General features: G+C 40.7%; 1 protein-coding gene across 6 annotated transcripts in view; it reads right to left on the bottom strand.

Moving 5' to 3' along the window:
* Positions 1-24,036, bottom strand: part of ARNT2 (aryl hydrocarbon receptor nuclear translocator 2) — a 209,022-nt gene that overhangs the window by 43,701 nt on the left and 141,285 nt on the right. For all 6 annotated transcript variants that reach the window (XM_057543556.1, XM_057543553.1, XM_057543558.1 and 3 more), the window contains 3 exons: positions 5,996-6,072; positions 3,698-3,832; positions 1,291-1,365 (listed from right to left, as the gene is read on the bottom strand). In XM_057543556.1, coding sequence (XP_057399539.1) covers positions 1,291-1,365; positions 3,698-3,832; positions 5,996-6,072 — 287 coding nt within the window. The remainder of the gene's footprint in view (positions 1-1,290; positions 1,366-3,697; positions 3,833-5,995; positions 6,073-24,036) is intronic.

The following is a 24,036-nucleotide window of genomic DNA, read 5'->3' as shown; positions in this document are numbered from 1 at the left end:
TTGGAGCACTAGGTCTACTTGTGCAGACATATCCAGGCCTTTAATAGGAGAGCTCGGCTGTCAGAGGCCCTCATTCTGAAACACTTGTAAAGCAGAATGTCAAGAACTTATTCTCTCAGATGAATGACGAGCTATTATTCCCTCTTAAAAAGTCATTTAAAGGCCCCTCTGCTGTAACATTGCCCGTGCTTTTCTTTGCGGGGGCTGAAGCGAGTCGCAGGAGTCTTTTGAGAAACTGGCTCTCTCTCTCTCCTCCCAGGTGGACCCGGGCTCAGGAGGTGGCAGGTCCTCAGTGAGAAGCCTGGTTCTCGCACTGACTGCCCACGTGACCCTAAGGTGCTCTTCCTTCACTGAGCTTCACTTGACTCACCTGTAGCATGAAGATAATAACGCCCATCTCCTGTGACTGTCGTGAAGGTTCAGGAAAGCAGTGTGTGCGAAAGGGATTTCCATAGCGCCTGGCACATAGTAGGTGCTCAGTAAACCGTAGCTGATCATAATGATGCTCGGGATGCAGTCAGTAGTGCGGCCTTCCTCTCAGACCCTCACGGTCATCCTCAATCCTTCTCTCTCCTTCACTGTCTCTATCCAAAGCATCACTAACCCCACAACTGTCTCCTCTGCTGCTCCTACCCCATTTCAGGTCTCACCACCTCTCACCTGGGCAACTGAAGCAGGCTCCCAATTTGTCCTTTGTTCCAGTTATTTCGTACCCTTGTCTCTCCTGCATACCTGGGCTGCCAAAATCGTTTTTCAAAAACATTGCTCCACTTCAAATCCTCAAGGGAATCCGCACTTAAATGACTCAGGAGAGAATTTAAGTGCCTCGCAATGGCACATGAGGCCCTTCAGAATTTGGCCTCACCGGCCTCATCGTTGACCACTGCCCACCTCCTCCCCACAAGCCGGCCGGTGTCACTCCAGCCGTGAGGAACTACTCATAACTCTCCCAAAAGGCCACGCTCTTTTGCATCTCAGGTGCTGGCCCCTCTGTCTAGAATGTCGTTTCTTCTCTGCTCACCTTTTAAGACCCATCCCAATTGTCGCCTCCCCTCGGAGACTGTTCCGGCCTCTTCCCCACACTGCCAACCTCCCCCTCCTCTGCTCTTCTCCCATGAACAGAAATTCCTTCCTGATGGCCTGCCGTCCCCGCTGGAGCGCGAGCTCCTTCGTGGCAGGCGCCCTGACTGATGCCTTCGGTGGGACCCTGCTGGCCTGCCTGGCACATTGAAGGACTACATCCGTGTGCACCCGGCTTCTACATCAGCTGTAAACGAGCACTGGGGGTACCTGCTGGAAGCTCTCCCGCAGATGGCTCTGATCCTCAGAGTGGCAGAATTCCAAAATGTCCTTTCCTAGAAGATCCTAAATAAAGAGACAAGCTTTAATAATCTCCAATCCCACGTTTCATTTTCTTATATCTCACTGTTAGACGAGAGCGTTCACATACACCCCCTTCAACCCTTTAGCTCACACCATCATTAGGGGGAAAAAAGTGGATGCAAATTTTCTCTGTGAGCAATCGTGGAGCTGGCGTCTGGGACGCTATCCTCACTCCTTTCGGCATGTTCAATACCGACTTCTAATTTTGCTAAGGCATTAGAGCAGCAGCTTCAAAACGCAATTTTATTTTTGTTTGCCTTGGAGAGGCAAACTGCACAGGCAAACTGTAATAAACATATTTTAATAAACAAAAAGAACGCAAATGATAGCATGAGGACAGATGTGTTGCCTATGAAAACTGGAATTGTTTAAATGGGGAAACTGCAGCTCTCTCGTGCCTGGAGAACTGCTGTTATCATAAAATAACTGTACTTGCTAAAAGCCTGTTGACTACCTACCTTTGCTCCTCTATGTTTTATTCAAAGGACCCAGCATTAACCCCAAACAAAAGTGTTTTGCAATGAAACCAACTATAAAAAGATAAACCGTCAAAAGGCAAATGCGTTGTAGGAAAGTGGTCCAGTTGGAAGTGCCTTAAATGGCAAAGGATTTAAACTAAGTCATCGATCAGAACCCAAATCAGCAAATGGCCTCAGTGGGAGCTGACACTGACAGTGGAAAGGAAGTCTTATTTGTGTGCCAAAAAGCATCTAGATGCCCATGGAAGGTGCCGGTGGATAAATGGATCTGGCTGGAAACAGAGGGCCATCAGAGGTTATGGTGATTTTGGAAACAGATTAATTTTCCCCATCATTCCAATCCAAAATCTGAAGTTTGCATCAACCTAGAGATATAGAATTATATGAATGGTTCCAATATTTCAATTTGGTCTGTTCTAAAATATATATGTGGGCTTCCCTGGTGGCTCACTGGTTAAGAATCCGCCTGCCAATGCAGGGGACACGGGTTCGAGCCCTGGTCCAGGAAGATCCCACATGCCACGGAGCAACTAAGTCCGTGAGCCATAACGACTGAGCCTGTGTGCCACAACTTCTGAAGCCCATGTGCCTAGAGCCTGTGCTCTGCAACAAGAGAAGCCACCGCAATAAGCCCGTGCACCGCAACAAAGAGTAGCCCCCACTCGCCGCAACTAGAGAAAGCCCGCATGCAGCAACAAAGACCCAACGCAGCCAAAAATAAAATAAATAAAATAAACAAATTTATTAAAAAATATATGTATAATTAAAATACCCATATCAACATAGCCCAAACTTTGTTCCTTTTTTTTCTTTCTTTTTTGTTCAAATGCTTTTTATTTTGAAATTTTAAATCTACAGAAAAGTTGAAAGGGTGGTATGATAAACACCTGTGTGTCGTTTAGCTTGATTCATCAATTGTCAATATTTTGCCATATTTGCATTTTTCTCTTTCTTTCATATATATGTAAACATAAATATATAAGTGAAACATAAAATATATAATGAAATATCTTTCATATACACATATATTTAAAAATTTTTTATTGAATCATTTGAAAATAATTAGCAGAAATCATGACACTTCTCCCTGAAATATGTACCTCATAAAAATGACACCATCTCACAAATCCATAATATACCATATTATGCCTAAAAAAAAATCAATAATTATTTGATAAAATCACCCACTATTCCATATATATTAACATTTCCTCCCAAATGTCCTTTATAAGTCTTCAGGCTGAGGACCCAATTAAGGCTCTTACATTGCATATTATTATTTTATCTCTTTGGTTTATCTTAATTTGGAACAATCTCTCTCCTGCCTTTTGGTGTTTCTCATGACTTCTGTGTTTCTCACGGACTTTTTTTTAAAATAAAGGCCTTGAAAATGTGCCCCCTGTAAAAAGAGGTTCCAAATACATTTGAGAAACAAGCAGTTAGACAAAATTAACTGAACATCTTTAAGACTGTTCAGCGTCTTTCACACTAATATACTTTTAAAGTTCCTAAAGAGATTTCCCGTTTGGTGTTAATCAAACTTAATTGATCAGAGAGCCTCTTTTTCATAGAGCATTTTAACTCTAGTTTGAGAAAGATCAGCTAGATTAAACGAAATGGTTAGGACAAAAAATGGAGAGTTAATTTTAAGCATTGAAGTGGCAAACAATGTTCTTTTTTGCTTTGGAAGGACATTACTGTACCCAGGTAGGGAGATGGATTTTTATCCTGTGTTTCCCTATATTGTGATGTACAGTATCTCAAACAAATGAAGTAGGTGCATTTTAAGTAAAACTAAATCTCTAGCTGACTGCCATGAGCTCAAAACCACCTACCTGGGGTTGGTAGCCAATCACACTGATGCATCTTGGGTCCACAAATGTGATGATCCCATCAGAGTTATGCCGGGATAAGAATTCCGTTGGCACCGACATCCCGCTCATGTCCATGCACACAGGAGAGCTGGTCACCTGGATGGAGAAATCCACAGGGAGGTGGTGATGGAGACTGAGTTAGAGAATGGGAACAATCCATGTGGATTTTTTTAAAAATTAATTAATTAATTAATTTGTTTATTTTTGGCTGCGTTGGGTTTTCGTTGCCGCGCACGGGCTCTCTAGTTGCGGTGAACCAGGGCTGCTCTTCGTTGTGGTGCGCAGGCTTATTGCAGTGGCTTCTCTTGTTGCGGAGCACGGGCTCTAGGCACGTGGGCTTCAGTAGTTGTGGCATGTGGGCTCAACAGTTGTGGCTCGCGGGCTCTAGAGCGCAGGTTCAGTAGTTGTGGCGCGTGGGCTTAGTTGCTCCGCGGCATGTGGGATCTTCCCGGACCAGGGCTCGAACCCGTGTCCCCTGCATTGGCAGGCAGATTCTCAACCACTGCGCCACCAGGGAAGCCCCCCCCCCCCATGTGGATTTAATTTCACAGATCCCTCCAGGTCAAGAGTACAATGAGTCTAAAATGTTTCAAACTGCCTTGGCCACACCCTGGGCTAACCCGAAGAGTGGACCACTTTCTTTACAGTTCTGAGCCCCAGTTTCCTTATCAGTCCCTGGGAATTAGGAAGCTGTAACCTCATAGGGTGGTTGTGAGGTTCAGAGAGACACTGCACGTCAAACCCTGGCACACAGCTGGTGCTCAGAAATGTTAATACCCTTCCCTTCCCCCACCTTCCCGTTACTAAGGATGGGAAATGAGCCTAAGGAACTGGTCAAAATATTTGGAAAGTCTATATTTGTGAACTGAATTTACCCAAGTATTCTTTCTTCCCCATTTGCAAGGAATAACCAATGCTTATCACATGTGAATGGAATAGCTTATTCACCTGTCTGAAAATGGTAAGACCTAGGAAACCAGGGATGTGAAAGGTCAGTGTCCCCCTGAACTACATCTATCATGGCCCCTTCATCAGTACGGAGAAGGCGCTTGATGCCACAAGGAGAAAGACTGAGTGGCTACTGTGTGTGCCAGGCATGAAGCCAGTGGACTTTATATACATTATTCAGCATATCTAATTCTCAAAAGATTAAAAAGACACATTTTTTGCCCTTGAGGAGCTTGCAAGGAAGGGGACTGCCCTCAACTAACGATATGAAAACAGACAGTGAAGAATCGTAACTGACGTATAAACCCAACGCCAGGCGTGTAGGGAGGAGGGGATGATTCATTTTGACTAAGCAGATAAAGGAGTCATTTCACTGGATCTTGAAGGATGAGGAAATAGGAAGTAAACAAGAGGAGAAGGAGTTGTGAAAGGAGAAGAAGGGAAACAAGGAAATACCAGGCAGAAGGAACAGCCTGTGGACACCTGCAACGGTGGGGAAGTGCACGGTGGGCTTGTGGAAAGGGCATGCTGTGGTTTGGGAACAGGGCATGAGAGAGGGGAGGGAGGAGGTGGGGTCTTAAGATGAGTGAGTGCTTTATCCTGCAGACCATGGGGCAACATTCAAGGGGATTAAACAGGGGTGTGAAACAACAAGGTCCTACTGTGTAGCACCAGGAACTATATTCAGTATCTTGTCATAACCTATAATGGAAAAGAATCTGAAAAAGATATATCTGTCTATGCAACGGGTTGGCCAAAACGTTCGTTCGGGTTTTTCCGAAAAACCTGAACGAACGTTTTGGCCAACCCAATATCTATGTGCCTATGTGTCTATCTATGTGCCTATGTGTCGATCTATGTATCTATGTGTCTATGTATCTATGTATCTGTCTATCTGTTTATCTATCTATATTTCTATTTATCTTTCTCTATATATCCGAATCACTTTGCTGTACACCTGAAACCAACATGATATTGTACATCCGCTATACTTCAATAAAAAAAATTTTAAAAACCCTGGTGTGATGTGAGCAGAGCTCAACTTTGCAGTAACTGGCCCACACGTGGGGACGGACTGACTCAGGCCCTCAGTGAAGCAAGGACAGCTTGCTTCTGCTGCTCACAGCTCACAGGCCCTGCTCCCCTTCTTCTTCCAGATTCAGCCTCATCCTTCTCCCCCAGAGTGAGACACAGAACCCAACAATACTGAGGACACAGGAGGTCGAAAAAGGCATCCAAACCCACAGGCTCTTGCTCTTTGCAATAATAAGCCTTCCCTGGAGATCAAAAAGGCTGTGAGCTTTTTCTTACCTGGAGTCTTCCAATTGCCACAAGGCAATATTTACTGCTTTGTCCCACGTCAGCATCTTCTTCAGGTATAGTCATTCCTGAAATGAGAAATGCCAGAGTCATCAACGACATGTCCAAGATGAATCGAAAAGGGGTAAAAGTGTCCATGATTTTATTTACATAATCAAAGATACAGATCCACTGTTGACCCTGCAGGGTCTGGGAAGCTAGCCAATGAATTAACCATCCCTCGCTCATTTCCTGCTCCTCTCTCTGCCTGATGTCTTTTGATAATTTCATGGTCCATTATCATCCGCATCTGTGGATGATGCAGAGGAATTTAAGGAAGATGAAACAAATTATTCATTTATACATTTGCAAAACTTGGCTAAAACACTTGGTTATAAGAGAAATTTCAATAAGAAGTGTATATGGGCACTTCAAATTATGTAAATATTTCACTTATCTGTTGCCAAAAATCAAAGACCACCAGAGGTAGAATCATAAACAAAAACAAAAAACAAAAAATAAAACTCACCAAAACCAAAATGGCTAACTTGCCAGGCAAGAGAACATAACCAGTGTTCACCCTTCTGATGTAAAGTCAGGGCTTTCGAGGGATAGAAAGGAGAAACTGGTGATGGGAATGATGATTAAGCGCTGAAAACCAGTGCTCTGGATAGGAAGGAATTGGTTAAAACAATCCTCATTGTTGTTGGTTAGAACTGTTGGAGTGAAACAAGCATTCTGCTCTGATATCTCCTAGACAAGAGCTGTTAAGCAGAAAATTCCCTTTTATACTGCATTAACACTTAACATAAGTATTTTCGCACTAGGTCAGACCGAAGGTTCACGGTGATAGAATCACACAAGCACAGTGACAGACCATCATGACAGACTGTGGAGGGAGTGTTAACATGACTCTCGCTGTAAGGGCCAGAGAAATGTCACTCCCTCCTCATCCCCACCACCCTCTTCACACTCCCCTCTGCCTCCCCCGCCTGCCGGAGGTAACCAGCCCCTTAGGTTTCTGCTTTATCCTTTGCTGTATTTCTTTTGCACAAATGAGCATCTGTCTCCTCTTCTCCTATGAAGGGCAGTGCACTGCAGATGCTCCTTTGGGCTTTGTTTATTTCACTTCACAGTATGTCCTGAAAGTCACTCCATAATTATTCATAGAGCTCTTCTTTATTCTTTTTTCAGAATTGCATATTGCTGCGTTATGTAGAGTAACCAAGGTTGAATACTACCACTCTCTTATGTATGAACATTGAGGTGTTTCCAATACTTTGTAACTACAAACAAGGCTGCAAAGAATAGTCTTGTGCACACACATTTTCTTAAGAATTGGAGGTCTGGATACACCCAGAAGATACACCTACCCTAGAAGTGGGATTTCTAGGTTACAAGGTAAGTGTATATGTATGTAGTTTTGTTAGGTGTTGCCAAATTCCCCTCCAGAAGGAGTGTACCAATGTGCATTCCCACCAACAAGGTATGAGAGGCCTTTTTCCCCAGTCTTGGCCAACAGAATATGTTGTCATATGATTTAATTTTGGTCAGTTGGATAGGTTAGAAATGGTATTTCAGTGCTGTCTTAATTTGCATTTCTCTAATTATGAGTGAGTCTGCACATCATTTCATATGTTTGAGGATCATTTTTGTATCTTATCTTTTAGTGAGTTGTCTGTGTATCTTCCCCATTTTTTTTTAAAGGTTTTCTTTTTCTTTTTTAAATTTACATATTTTATTTTTTGCTGCGTTGGGTCTTCGTTGCTGCACCTGGGCTTTCTCTAGTTGCGGCGAGCAAGGGCTACTCTTCGTTGAGGTGTGCAGGTTTCTCATTGCGCTGGCTTCTCTTGGTGCAGAGCACGGGCTCTAGGCGCACGTGCTTCAGTGTGGCACGTGGGCTCAGTAGTTGTGGCGCACGGGCTTAGTTGCTCTGCAGCACGTGGGATCTTCCTGGACCAGGGCTCGAACCCGTGTCCCCTGCTTTGGCAGGTGGATTCTTAACTGCTGCGCCACCAGGGAAGTCCCTTCCCCATTTTTCTATTGGGATTTTGATCCTTTGCCCCTCAATTTTCAGGAGTTCTTCGTATATCAGGCATATTGAGCCTTTGTGGTATATGTTGTGAATATGTTCTCCCGGGTGGCCCTTTGTCTTTTGACTTCCCTTACGATGATTGAAAAAATTTATAATTTTTACATAGTCGAATTTATCAATCTATTACCTCTAGTATTTGAGTCATAATTAGAAAGCCATTTCCTACACCAAGGTTAAAGAGAAAGTCAGCCATGTTTTTCTCTGATATTTTATGGTTTCTTTTTTTACATTTAGATCCCTAATCCATTTGGAGCTATTCTTGTGTAGGGGTGTGAGATATACTGGATTTAATTTTATCTTTTTCTAAATGGCTATCCAGTTGTCCCACTAACATTTATTAAAAATGCAGTGATTTGCGATGCCACCTTTATCATACTATAAATTCTAATATGTATTTGGGTCTAATACTGGGCTTTCTCTTCTATTCCAGAGGCCAATTGTGCATCAAGCATTAGTACCACACGATTTTAATTACAGAGGATTTATTGTATGTTTTAGTATCTGGCAGGGTTATTCCTCCCTTGTAGTTTTTCTTTTTCATTGTTTTCTTGTCTATTCTTGGACGTTTATTTTTTCACATGAACTTAGTATCAACTTATTTAACTCCATAAATAGCTTGCTGTTAGTTTTATTAGGACTGCATTAAATTTATAAATCAACTTCAGGAGAACTGACATCTTTATAAGGTTGAATTGTCCTACTCAAGAACAGGGGATGTTTTCCATTTGTATGCCTGCTTTTGTGTCTTCCAGAACTGTATTAAAAATTTCCTCATATATACTTGTACTTTGTATACTTATGAAAATTCCTAAGTACTTACATTTTAAAAAAAATTTAAGTGTAATTGACATATTAGTTTCAGGCGTACAACACAGTGACTTGATATTTTTATAAAATGATCACCACAATAAGTCTAGTTACCATCTGTCACCTTAAAAGTTGTTACATTTCCTATGCTGTATGTTACATCCCTGTTACTTATTTATTTGATAACTGGAAGTTTGTACCTCTTAATTCTCTTCACCTATTTCACTCTCCCCCAACACCCTCCCCTCTGGCATTCGTTTATCCTCTGTATCTGTAAGTCTGTTTCTGTTTTATCTTGTTTATTTTCTGTCTTGTTTTTTGGATTCCACATATAAGTGAAATCATATGGTATTTGTCTTTTTCTGTCTGACTTATTTCACTTAGTATCAATATAATACACTCTAGGTCCAACCAGGCTGTCACAAATGGCAAGATTTCATTTTTTTTTTTTTTATGGCTGAGTAATATTTAGTTGTGTATATATACCACATCTTTTTTATCCAGTCATCTATCAATGGACACTTAGGTTGCTTTCATATCTTGGCCACTGTGAATAATGCTGCAATGAACATAAGGGTGCATATATCTTTCTGAATTAGTATTTTGTTTTCTTTGGAAATATGCCCAGAAGTGGAACTGCTGAATCAGATGGTAGTTCTATATTTAATTTGTTGAGGAACCTCCATTTTGTTTCCATAGTGGCTGCACGAATTTACATTACCACTAGCAGTGCACGAGGGTTCTCTTCTCCACATCCTTGCCAACACTTATTATTTGCTATCTTTTTGATAATAGCTATTCTGACAGGTGTGAGGTGATTATCTCATTGTGGTTTTGATTTGCATTTCCCTGATGATTAGTGAGGTTGAGCATCTTTTCATGTGTCTGTTGGCCATCTGTAGTCTTCTTTAGAAAAATGTCTATTCAGATCTTCTGCCCATTTTTTAATTGGGTTGTTTGTTTTTTTGATGCTGAGTTGTATGAGTTCTTTGTATATTTTAGATATTAACCCCTTATCAGATATATCATTTGCAAATATCTTCTCCCATTCAGTAGACTGCCTTTTCATTTTAATGCTAGTTTCCTTCTCTGTGCAAAAGCTTTTTAGTTTGATGTAGTCCCATTTGTTTATTTTTGCTTTTGTTTCCCTAGCCTAAGGTGACATATCCAAAAAAATATTGCTAAGATGGATGTCAAAGAGCATAGTATATTTAGTTCACAGAGTTTTATGGGTTCAGGTCTTACATTTAAGTCTTTAATCCATCTTGATTTTTTTTTGGTATGGTGTGAGAAAGTAGTCCAGTTCGATTCTTTTGCATGTGCTGTCCATTTTCCCAACACCATTACATATATGTATGCAAGCCTTGCTGGCCTTCAATGCCAGATGTCTGGGGGCTTGTCTTCCTGATGCAGGACTCTCAGTCCAGGGAGTCCAATGTGGGGCTTGGACCCCTCACTCTTTGGGGAGAATTTCTGCAATTGTGATTATCCTCCTGTTCGTGGGTCACCTCCCTGGGGATGTGGGTCTTGACTATATGGCATGTTTGCCCCTCCCACCCATCTTACTGTGGTTCCTTCTTTATCTCTTTAGTTGTGGAAAATGTTTTCTGCTAGTCTTCAGGTTGTTCTCACTGGTAATTGTTCTGTAAATAGTTGTAACTTTGGTGTGCCCATGGAAGGAGGCGAGCTCAGGGTCTTCCTACTCCTCCCATCCTAAGTATTTAATCTTCCTTCTTGCTATTATAAATGGGGTTTTCTCTACCCTTATGCCTTTTGTGTATTGTTTATGTATACAAAGACTACTGACTTTTGTATATTAACTTTGTATTGTGTTACTTCACTGAATTATTGCTTCAGTTAATTTTATTATTGATTCACTGGGCTTTTGTAGGTATATTATCATATAATTTAAAATAGAGATAGTTTTCCTTCTTTACACAGGTTTTGCCTCTGATTTCTCTTGTTTAATTACATGGGCTAATATCTCTATTACAATGTTGACTAGTAGTAGAGATAGTGGGCGTTCTTGCCTGGTTTCTGATCTTAGGGGAAATGTCTCAAGGGTTTCTCCACTAAATAAGATACCTAAAAAGTTATCTCTGAATTACTGTTTGGCATTTCTGCAAATCTCTTTTTTTTAAAATTAATTAATTAATTTATTTATTTATTTTTGGCTGTGTTGGGTCTTCGTTTCTGTGCAAGGGCTCTCTCTAGTTGCGGCAAGTGGGGGCCACTCTTCATCGCGGTGCGCAGGTCTCTCACTATCGTGGCCTCTCTTGTTGCAGAGCACAGGCTCCAGAAGCGCAGGCTCAGTAGTTGTGGCTCACGGGCCTAGTTGCTCCGCGGCATGTGGGATCTTCCCAGACCAGGGCTCGAATCCCTGTCCCCTGCATTAGCAGGCAGATTCTCAACCACTGCGCCACCAGGGAAGCCCTTGCAAATCTCTTTAATGCCTTGCTTCATAGTAGGTAGCTTTATTCTATTATCTGCTGTGCATAAAGTCTATTACAATATGTTGTTTTACTTGAAGAATATGAAGAAAATATAGCCTCACATGGAGGCTAGTTGGAGGGGGGAGAAGTTTTTTAAGGTAATTATTGATATTCTTCTTTGATATTTTCCTAAACCTTGACAAGTGATAGTTTCTTAAAGGTTAATTGAAATGTGATTCATTGACTATATCAATGAATTTTTCATACTCTGTTACATGAAAATAGATTGGTCTAACACTTTGACTGGATCTTTTACCCATACATGATTTTGAACATCATGTATTGGTCATTTGGAAAATATTGGTTTACCAAATTACACAGATCTTCTAAATGTTGACACATTACATTATACAATATAAAAAAAAATCACACTTGTTAATTTCACCATGTATCGCATCAGAAGATATGGTTAGGTATTGGTCATGATTATGGTGGTGGCTACAACTTTTCCAAAATTCAAATTTTCACTAAACAGTTTGAATTTTATCACTGACAACAAATACTATCAACTGTTTTCCTTGAAGTGACAGGCTCATTTTAACTTTTTAAGAAAAATATCTGCCAAACACACAAGTTTGAATAACCATAGTTTGTTGTCATTCTTTCAAGTAAAAAAATGGTGTTTGTGAAAAAAGCAGCTAGTTCAGCTCACAACTCAAACAACTGCACAAGTGCTTTTGCTTGACACAATCAGCATGCTTTGGTATGCAGCAGAAGTCACTTTATACATACTGACAATTTCAGACTTTAATATAATTAATATTATTAATATTTTTACTTCTTCATCAAGGACATTCTCAAGTGAAACCAGCACTTTTAAATTAAATTTTGAAGTTAATTTTTCCTGCAAGTGCATGGTGATAAACCCCAAGCACGAGAAATGTGAAAATTACACCAGGGCACGTCATAAGTGTCTCAAAACCAGTGATGAAGAGAAAGTCTTCAGGACTTCCCTGGTGATGCAGTGGTTAGGAATCCGCCTGCCAATGCAGGGGACACGGGTTCGAGCCCCGGTCAGGGAAGATCCCACATGCCATGGAGCAACTAAGACCCTGCGCCACAACTACTGAGCCTGCGCTCTAGAGCCTGAGAGCCATAACTACTGAAGCCCGCGTGCCTAGAGCCCGTGCTCCGCAACAAGAGAAGCCACCGCAATGAGAAGCCCGCACACCGCAACGAAGAGTAGTCCCCGCTCGCTGCAACTAGAGAAAACCCACGCACAGCAACGAAGACCCAACACAGCCAAAATTTAATTAATTAATTAATTAATTAAAAAGAAAAAAAAAGAGAAAGTCTTCAAAGAATCCAGAGGGGGAAAAAAGAAGACATGTTTACATACAAAGGAACAAAGATAAGTATGACAGCTGATTTCTTGTCAGAAACAATGTAAGTAAGAAGATAATATTTTAAAGTATTAAAAAAAAACCCTGTCTACTTAGCATTCTATATCAAGTGAAAATATCTTTCAAAAATAAAGGTGAAATAAAGACTTTTTCAGACATACAAAAGCTGAAATAGTTCAGCAACAGCACACCATCATTATTAGAATGTTAAAACCATCTTTATGCCACAAGAGAAATAACATCACATGAAAAAATGAATCTACACAAAGGAATGAAAACCACTGGAAACGGTAACCATGAGTAAATACGTAAGTGTTTTTTCTTTTTTTTTTGCCACACCACGCGGCATGCAGGATCTTAGTTTCCTGACCAGGGATTGAACCCAACGACCAAGGAATTCTCAAGATTAGTTTCCTATGAAATAAATCAGTAACGTAAAAGCCAGGAGGGGAAAAAATGGATGCACACTATTGTGAGATTGTTATACTGTATGTGAAGTGGTATAATATTGCTTGAAGATAAACTCTGATAAGTTCAGATGCATATTATAAGTGCTACAGCAACCATTAAGATACCAAAACAATTACAGCTAATAATTCAAAAAAGGAGACACAATGAAATCATTAAAAAATTCCAGAAGAAGGCAGGAAAAGAGGAAAAAGGGAACAAAGCACAAATAGGAACATAGAAAACGATACATAAATGAACCATACCAATAATCACATTAAATATAAATGGTCTAAATGCCCCAATTAAAAGGCCAAGTTTATCAGATTGGATAAAAAAGCAAGACCCAACCATATGCTGCTTAGAAGAAATACTAAAGATCTAAGTTCAAGCTTATTTGTGTCTTAGATGGTTTTTAAACCCTCTTGGGGGTAGTATCCATATTCTTCAGTTTCACTTCATGGAAACTTCTCTAGCATGGTATATGCCACTGACAATATATGACACAGAAGTCAGGGTCCTGGAGCCACACTGGCTAAGCTCCATCTTAGCCTGCATTAAAACTGAGGTCCGTGTGACGTCTCTCCATCCACCTTGGGAGAGGCCTCTACGTGCTACAATGCTCATGAGTGGTACAGCAACTACTGTCATTGACTGCAGTTCCAGAAATTACTTGAGAAGGAAGTTAAAGTGTTAGAAGACTGAATGCACTGATTCACGTCCTTCTTCACTGATTTGTTCATGCCAATCTTGATAAACAGTCTTATTCAAGAGAGGGCTGCAGGAGAAACAGTGACTGTAAGGAACCATCCCATCTACTCTTTTATCCTCACCCTCTCCCCACGCCCAACTCTTCTTCCACTGAATTTGGCTGACAGTGGAAAAAGTCTCGAGGGGCCACTTGACTCATACCACTCCTCAGGTTATGTGGTCTAAACCAAGTTCAGATCCGAGTTTTTCAAATCCTAGCTGTTCCAGAAAATGGACAAGTAGGTATCTTGGTTTAGGGTCAACCCAAAGCAGAGCCTGAGACAGGACTTTAGTGAAGATAGTTTACATGGGAGGTGAGTCCAAGAAAGGAGGGGCGAGCCAGTGAGGAGAGTGAAAGAGAAAAGGAAGAAAAACCAAGATCAGGGAAGCGCCTCCACACTCTGGGCTTTGCCTACAACTGGGCCAACTGTGACCCTTGCAGGGGAGTCCCTGGTGCAGAGGAGAAAGACACCATATCGTGTTTTTTTTTTTTTAATATATGTTTATTTATTTATTTGGTTGTGCCGGGTCTTAGTTGCGGCAGGCGGGCTCCTTAGTTGCAGCAGGCGGGCTCCTTAGTTGCGGCAGGCAGGCTCCTTAGTTGTGGCATGCATGTGGGATCTAGTTCCCTGACCAGGGATCAAACCCGGGCTCCCTGCGTTGGGAGTCTTATTCACTGTGCCACCAGGGAAGTCCCAGACACCACATCTTGATATGGGATGCTGTCAGCCTGAGGTGAGTCTGAGCTCACCTGCTGCATGCAGCTGAGGCTGAAGTGCCATAGGGCACCAGCGGTGTCTGTTAGAGTGACCCAGCCTCTTCCACCCTCTGCTTCCTTGTCTGAAATGGGTATGAAATAGCTCACCTCATGCTGTGAGGCTTGAATGAGAGGATGCGTGGAGTCCCCAGCCCAAGGCCCGAATGTCAGCTTCTTTCTCGCTTCCCTGACCTCACTCCCCAACTGCTGGTAGCAGGTACATCTGTGGGCAGTGGGCACAGATGCATCTTCGCCACACTTAGGATGAGGGTGCAATACCATTGGCCAGAACAGGAATCAGAGAGGACAGCATGAAGAAACCATGTTTTTCTGTTCTATCCTTTGGAGGAATCGGGCAGGATGAGGCTCTCATTGGCTGATACTTGAGACCATCTGCCTAGAGATATCACAATCCATTTGTTGATTCGTTCTTCATCCCATCAGTGTTGATTGAGAATTTTCGCAGATTTTAAAAAAATAGCCACGGGCTTCCCTGGTGGCGCAGTGGTTGAGAATCTGCCTGCTAATGCAGGGGACACGGGTTCGAGCCCTGGTCTGGGAAGATCCCACATGCCAAGGAGCAACTGGGCCCGTGAGCCACAACTACTGAGCCTGCGCATCTGGAGCTTGTGCTCCACAACAAGAGAGGCCACGATAGTGAGAGGCCCGCGCACCGCGATGAAGAGTGGCCCCCGCTTGCCGCAACTAGAGAAAGCCCTTGCACAGAAACGAAGACCCAACACAGCCAAAAATAAATAAATAAATAAATAAATAATAAAAATAAAGGAATTCCTTTAAAAAAAAAAAAGCCACAAATGCTCTTTACGTACCTTCTATCAAGAGTTGAAGTTAGATTCCCTTGTGAATACTTTGACCAATAAAATACAGTGGAAGTGACACTGTTTGGCTTTTAGACAAGGGGTCCCCGACACTGAGAAGCAGAGACGGGTCATCCTTACTGCACCCTGTGTCAACCCCTGGCCCACAGAAGCTGCAAGTATAAATAAAATAGTGGTGGTTTTATCAATAAAATAAAATAAGGTGTCTCAATTAGAAGGTGCATCAGTCTAGAAGTGAAGAGGAAGAAAGCTGATGGGGGCCCAAGCTACAAGTCCTTTAAGTGTATAAACAGGCTCATCTGTAAGAAGGCATTTTAATCCACCAACTATGATTATGTTAAAATAATCCCTTGGCTTTGCACAAATGAGGTGGAAAGTTGCGACTTATTAAATAAATAGTTTTGGCCTTCACGTGGGCAAGTAATCTTTAGTTGTGAATGAGATCCAAGTATGTGTTTGCAAAATTTCCAGAAAATCTTCAGTAAACCCAAACTTCCTTAAAGGAGTTTATTTATGTGCCTGTCTGAAGGTTCTCCTTAGGACATTGGACTCAGTTTTCCCCTGAAAGGGTTGGCATCTAACACAGTAGAGACAAACATTTGTAAAGGCGGCTCTGACACAATCCCACGAGCAGCTGTAGGGATCCAACTGCCAAGAAAGCTGTGATCATCGTTGCTCAGACTACCAGGGTCTATAGGTGGCTGCGGATGAGCACAGGAAGGCAGGCGCAGGCTCTGGCACTGGCAGGTGGAAAGGATTCGGGACCAAGCCCTCACATGCTTCTCTGATGAAATGCCTCTGACAGGGCAGTGATGTGCAATCTCCAGATTATCATCCAGATATTTGGATTTTCTCTATTTTCCAAGCACTGCTTGGGTAATACTCTCAAGTTACAGATGATCTTTTAAAGTGGTTTTGACTTTCAGTACTCAACAATAAAAAGACAAATATCCCCAATTAACAAAAGGGCAAAGGATCTGAACCTTACTCTAAAGAAAGTATATGAATGGCTAGTAAGCATGTGAAAAGATACTCAACATCATTAGTCATCAGGGAAATGAAAATCGAAACCATAATGAGACACCACTTCATACCCATTAGGATGACTCTAATAAAAAAAATGCAATAACAAGTGTCGGTGCGGATGTGGAGAAATTGGAACCCTCATATACCGCTGGTGGGAATGTAAAATGGTACAGTCGGTTTGGAAAACAGTCTGGCATTTCCTCATGAGGTTAAACACTGAGCTACCATATGACCCAGAAATTCCACTCCTAGGTATGCACCCAAGAGAAATGAAAACATAACGTCCACATGAATGTTCACAGCAGCAATATTCACAACAGCCCCAAAGTGGAAACAATCCTAATGCCTGTTAACTGATGAATGGATAAACAGAATGTGGCAAACCGAGACACTGGAATATTCTTTGGCAACAAAAAGGAAATACTGACGCATGCTACAACATGGATAAACCTTAACAACATCATGGTAAGTGAAAGCAGTCAGTCACAAAAAGTCACATATTACATGAGTCGACTTATATGAAATGTCCAGAATAGGCAAGTCCACAGATACACACAGTAGATTAGTGGTTGCCTAGAATTGGGGGGAAACAGGGCATAGCTGCTAATGTGTATGGAATTTCTTTCTGGGATAATGAACATGTTCTAAAATTATTTCTAATGATAGTTGCAAAACTATGTGAATATACCCCAAACCATTGAATTGTACACTTCAAATGTACACTTTATGATATGTGGATTATATCGCAATGAAGCTGGTACATAAACAAGATTTTGAAAAAAAAGGGGGGTAGAAATAAGGGGAGTAAAAAAGCCACTCATAAGGCCTACCACAAGAATATCAAAAGTGATGTCTTGGTATATTTCCGTCCAGTCTTTTTGGAGCAAATTTAGAAAACTATAGATAAATAAAAGGACAAACATTAAAAATTAACCTTGGCCTTCCCTGGTGGCGCAGTGGTTACGAATCCGCCTGCCAATGCAGGGGACACGGGTTCGAGCCCTGGTCCAGGAAGATCCCACATGCCACGGAGCAACTAAGCCCATGCGCCACAACTACTGAGACTGCGCTCTAGAGCCCGCGAGCCACAACTACTGAGCCTGCGTGCCGCAACTACTGAAGCCCGCGCACCCTAGAGCCCGTGCTCCACAATAAGAGAAGCCACCGCAATGAGAAGCCTGCGCACTGCAACAAAGAGTAGCCCCCGCTCACCGCAACTAGAGAAAGCCCGCGCGCAGCAATGAAGACCCAACACAGCCAAAAATAAAAAAAATAAAATAAATTAAAAAAAAATTAACCTTAATTATGTTAATATCCTTATGTCCTTTACTGTGTGTATATGTGTATAATAAAATGTCTTTTTTTTTCTTATATTGTTTTATAATCTGCTTTGGAAACTTTCCAGCTTACTGAGAAAATCTTTCAATGTGTTGAAACATTTTTGTGTTTTCATTTTTCCTTTGTATGGATGTGCTGTGATTTGTTTAACCCAATCTCTCTGATACTTAATGCATTTAGTTTTTCCCCAGTTTTTCATACATACAAGAAATATAATTACTTGCATCCTTCTAGACAAAATCTTGGAGCATACCAATGATTTCTTTCGCATAAAAATCCTTGGAGTGAAATTGCCAGCTCAAAGAGTATAAATGGTACTTTATTATTAGTTATATTTGCTTCTCTCTGATTTTCTTTGAACATGTATTTGTTTTCCATTTGTTCTTTTATGGGTAGCCTGTACGTGATTTTTGCCATATAAAAGTTCTGTTTGCAGATTTTTTCCTCATTGATTTTAAAACTTTTGTTATATATTAAGAATATAGGACTTCCCTGATGGTGCAGTGGTTAAGAATCTGCCTGCCAATGCAGGGGACATGGGTTCGAGCCCTGCTGCAGAGCAACCAAGCCTGTGCACCACAACTACTGAGCCTATGCTCTAGAGCCCACGAGCCACAACTACTGAGCCCGTGTGCCACAACTAGTGAAGTCCGCGCGCCTAGAGCCCCTGCTCCGTAATAAGAGAAACCACCACAATGAAAAGCCCGTGCACCGCAACGAAGAGTAGCCCCCGCTCGCCGCAACTAGAGAAAGCCCGCGGGCAGCAACGAAGACACAACGCAGCCAAAAAAAAAGAATATATATGGGTCTCATATAAGTTACTTTCTATATTTTTTTTCTTTAAAGTGTTTTCTTTGTTTATTTCTACAGAGAGTATGATTAAAGTATAGATAATCAAAACTGTCAGTTTTTACTCTGTGGTTTTTGCCTTTGGGGGTCATTCTTTGAACAGCACAACCTTTATCCTTATAGATTAAGATTCCTTAAGGATTTTATATAATCCTTAAGATTATATAAAATATTCACCTATATTTTCATACAGTACTTTTATAGTTTCATACTTACCTTTAATAAATCTGAAACTTATTTTTGATATGCTGTATTTCATGGTTTTCCAAATGATCAGTCAGTTGTCCTCAAACTATGTACTAATTTTTTCCTTTCTAACTGAAAATGCAACTTTCATCACACACCACATTTCGAAAGATACTTGGGTCTGTTTTAGGTCTTTTATATTTGTTCAGTAATTGGATTTATAAAATTCATCGATCACATCTTAATTATTTAGGCTTTAAAAAATATTTTCACATATGGTAAGGCAATTACTCCCCAGTACTCTGTTAATCAAAGTTTTATCAGCTATCTTTTATATTTATTTGACCGTATGAATTTCAGAATTAATTTTCATTTAAAAGAAATCCCACTGGGGCAATCATTAAAACTGTATTAAATTTATAGATTGGTTTAGAAAAAACTGAAATCTTTGTAATACTTAAACCTTTATATCAAAGAATACACGTGACTCTCCACTTAGCTATATTCATATATAATTCGTATATTAGCTACATTCATATCCTTCAATATTATTTTGTAGTTTAAGTGAAGAAATCTTCTACAATATATTTCATGTTAATGTTATTAGCATGTATTTTAAATTGTTGCTATTTTTATAGATGGGTATTTTTTCATATGCTATTGTCTAATGTGTTACTGATTTTTTTAGTATTTCCTAAATGGCTTTGTATTCAATTTTCTAAAAGATTTTCAGTAGATTGGATTTGGTTTTTCAGGTAATCATATCTTTTGCAAGTAATGTTAAGTCTATCATCATTTTCTTTCTTTTCTTCCTTTCAAGTAGTTATGCTTTATTTCCTTTCCTTTTTAAAAATAAATTTATTTATTTATTTTTGGCTGCATTCGGTCTTCATTGCTGTGCGTGGGCTTTCTCTAGTTGTGGCACGCAGGCTCAGTAGTTGTGGCTCGCGGGCCCTAGAGTGCAGGCTCAGTAGTTGTGGCGCACGGGCCAGGTTGCTCCACGGCATGTGGGATCTTCCTGGACCAGGGCTCGAACCATGTCCCCTGCACTGGCAGGCGGATTCTTAACCACTGCGCCGCCAGGGAAGTCCTTATTTCCTTTTCTTATTTTATTGTCTGGAGTAGAAATTCCAAAACAATGTTGATTAATAGAGGTGATACTGAGCACTCCTCTCATATTCCTCATTTTAATTAGAACCCTTCTAATATTTCACCATTCTGCAAGATATTGATTGTTGGTTTCAGATATTCGTTTTGTCTGCATTAAGGAAACATATTTCTATTATTGGTTTACAAAGACTTTTTATTTTAAAAAATTAATAGCTAAAATTAATTAGCTCTCCTCCTTTGATTAATTACATTAACAGATTTCCTAATGTTAAAGCACTAAGGTAGTCTTGTAATTAATACATATACGTATAACGTATAACTGTTAATTTGATTCGCTAACATTGCATTTAGCATCTGTATGCTCATAAATGAAATTGGGCTCATTGTTTTCTTTTTTAAAATGCCCTTGTCAGTTTTTGTATCAAAGTTGTGCAAACTTTAAGAAACGAAGCAGTACACTTGCTATCTCTTCCTGTGCTTTTTAAGTGTTTAAATAATTTGCTCATAAATCCTCTAGGCCTCGCACCATTGGGGAGAGCAGTTCTTTGTCAGCTTTTGCAATTTCTTGCCTAGTTTTTTTTTTAAAGTTTTTTAAATTAATTAATTAATTTACTTTGGCTGTGTTGGGTCTTCGTTTCTGTGCAAGGGCTTTCTCTAGTTGCAGCAAGCGGGGGCCACTCTTCATCGCAGTGCGCGGGCCTCTCACTATCGTGGCCTCTCTTGTTGTGGAGCACAGGCTCCAGGTGCGCAGGCTCAGTAATCGTGGCTCACGGGCCCAGCTGCTCCACAGCATGTGGGATCTTCCCAGACCAGGGCTCAAACCTGTGTCCCCTGCATTGGCAGGCAGATTCTCAACCACTGCGCCACCAGGGAAGCCCTCTTGCCTAGTTTTGATCTCCTCTCATTAAAAAAAAACAAAAACCTTTCTTTGATTCAATTTTCCCAGAAATTAGCTTTCTTCCCAAAGATTTTAGCATGTATCAATTTAAATTATGCACACTATGCTTACAAGTTTTTTAACTTTCTCTGATAAATCTCTTCACCCTTAACATGCATTTCTTTTCTTTCTTTTTTTTAAAAAAAATAGGAATAGACTTGTCAGAGGTTTTCTCTTTTACCAGTCTTGATGAATAACTATTTATCAATAGGATAATAATTTTGTTTTCTAGTGTAATTTTTCTCATTTCTATTTTTTCATTAATTCTATCCTTTTAGTTTGCTCATGGTATTTTGTTATTCTTTTTCTATGTTTGTAAGTTAAATAAGTTCTATTTTCATAAGTTAAATTCCTAATTCATAAGTTAAATACCTAGTTTTCCCACACTTAATAAGAAAAGCATTTCAAGCCACAACTTTCCTATAAACACTCTTTTGGCCGCATCCACTAAGTCTTGATATGGAATGGGGCCATGGTTGTTAATTACAAAACAGTCTTTAATGAGAGTTTAATTTTGATTTCCATCCTGCACCAAAAGTTAGCCAGGATAGGTTTCTTTGTACAAATACCATAACTGGTTTACCTTTTCATAAGGACACAAGTTGTATTGGATTAGGGGCCCACACTACTCTGGTATGATCTCATTTTAACTTAATTACATCTGCAAGGACTCTATTTCCAAATAAGGTCACATTCTGAAGTACTAGACATTAGGGCTTCAACACATGAATTTTGTAGGGGGACCCATTTCAACCCCAAACACCTCTGTGAATACTCTATTCTTGGCCTTTCTAACAGGTTAGCCATGACACAAACCTAGCATATGAACTGGGAGAACCCCTTCCTGTACCCACGACAAGTGTCACTAATTGGTTATGGTATATTTTCCCACTAGTTCTTGAAGCAGATCCAAAACAGTTCATCAAAGTGGGCCGTAAAATAAAACGTATATGCCGCTTCTGTTTTCTTAGCTTAGTGTTTTCTTATAAAATTGTACAAATTATTTCAATAGTAATGATTAAATAACAATTTAAAATAGTGGTATTAGTAAACCTGGGTTCCTTCTGAGTAGGTACTGCACGGTACATGAGCGGGAGATGCAAAGAGAAATTTCGTCACCAAACACTCTCACCAGGCCCCCTTTGTGTTCTAAGCCCTGTGCTCAGTAGCTTAAATAATACAGAGATGCATATGATCTGGTCCTTGCCTTCCAGGAGCACTGTTATAAGCAGGGAAGACAGACAGATGCAAAAAAGCTATAATGAAAAGTTCAACATGACACACATAGCTTGGCTGGGAAGCTGTTGGGAGAATACTGGTGAAGGCTTTACAGACAAGGATTCATCAGAATTGGGTGTGTCTGTCTGGTGGGACCGGCGGAGACTGGGGAAAGATGTCTCCGGGGATGGCATCAGGTGGAAGAGGGTGAAGTATGGTGTCTTAATGAGTTGGACACAGTTCCATATAGCGTCAAGGCTCTGAGTCCCATGAAGTCAGGGCAGAGGCTCCAAATAAATGTTTCTCATGTAAGAAAAAAGCACCTCATCCATCAACAAATTATATGTTTATCAATCTCAGCAAACCAGAACAAGGTCTCTATGCAGCCCTAACGGACATCTCAAAGGCCGTTCACTACAGCCTGGGCACTTTACTCTCAGGAAAAGCTGTCAGTTCCCAACTCACAACCTATTTTATTCCCTTTGCCCATGATACTGACAAGTTGTGCTGTTTGGTTGTCTAGACCATGAAGGATGAGAACCAGCAATTTGTGACCGGATGGGACGGTATAGAAATAGGCACATGGAAAGTAAGAAGAGTTATCTACCAGTAGGTGAATTTGAGGACAGCGAATCCTCACAGAGCATAAAAAGAAACAAACAACAAGCCAAACAAACAACCAACAAAACAACAACAGCCACAGGGCAGGCAGCAGTGGGCTGAAAAAGTCCTGAGGACATCTTTGAATTGTCCTTTCAATTCCCGTCCAGCTCTGGACCTTTGTCATGCCAGCTCTGAATCATCAGGGAAAAAGATGACAGCATGTTCTGGGCCTCTCATTTAAGCAGAAAAAAAGTTCTGTGCAATGAAAGATACTGCAAACAAAAGTAGAAGATAAACGACAGGCTAGAAGGAAATATTTGCAACATATAGTAGACAAAGGATTAATGTCCATAATATTATAAAGACCTCCCACAAGTAAATAAGAAAAGCACAAATCACTCCACAGGAAAATGTGCATATACCATGAACAAGCAACCCAGAGTAAAATACAAGTAGTCGATATACCCAGGAAAGATGCTCAACTTCACTAATGAAGACAATCCAATTTAAAATATGTCATCTGCACCCCCACCAAAAAAACCTATCAGACTGGCAAAACTTACAAAAGAATGAAAACATTTAGAGCTGGTAGGAGTGTGGAAAAATGGACACGCATCCTGCCTTGTAAGGTAATTTGATGATATCTATTAAAATGTATTTTATTCCACTATTCCACTTCTGAGATTATCCTGCAGAAACACCAGCACTCATAGGAAAAGAATCATGTGCAAGGATATAAACTGTGGTATCTTTTGCAAGAGCCCCAAACTGAAAACGGTCTTTATTTTTGGCTGCACCATGCGGCATGCGGGATCTTAGTTCTCCGACCAGGGACTGAACCCATACCCCCTGCATTCGGACCACAAAGTCTTAACCACTGGACCCGCAAGGGAAGTCCCTGAAAACAATCTTAATGTTCTAATTTGGGGAGCAGCTGATAGAATATTACACAGGCATTTAAAAGAATGAAGTAGTGCTATATGTACTAACTTGGAAACATTTATGATATCCATGAAAAGTAAAAAAAAACAAAAAACAGGCTGTGTAATAAAATACACATATATGGGGCTTCCCTGGTGGCACAGTGGTTAAGGATCCGCCTGCCAATGCAGGGTACACGGGTTCGAGCCCTGGTCCGGGAAGATCCCACATGCCGCAGAGCAACTAAGCCCATGCACCACAACTACTGAGCCTGCGCTCTAGAGCCTGCGAGCCACAACTACTGAGCCCATGTGCCACAACTACTGAAGCCCGCC

The sequence above is a fragment of the Balaenoptera acutorostrata genome, chromosome 3 (genome assembly GCF_949987535.1).
Source record: "Balaenoptera acutorostrata chromosome 3, mBalAcu1.1, whole genome shotgun sequence".
In the NCBI taxonomy this organism is placed as follows: Eukaryota; Metazoa; Chordata; class Mammalia; order Artiodactyla; family Balaenopteridae; genus Balaenoptera; species Balaenoptera acutorostrata.
This window is presented reverse-complemented; position numbering and strand designations above follow the sequence as displayed.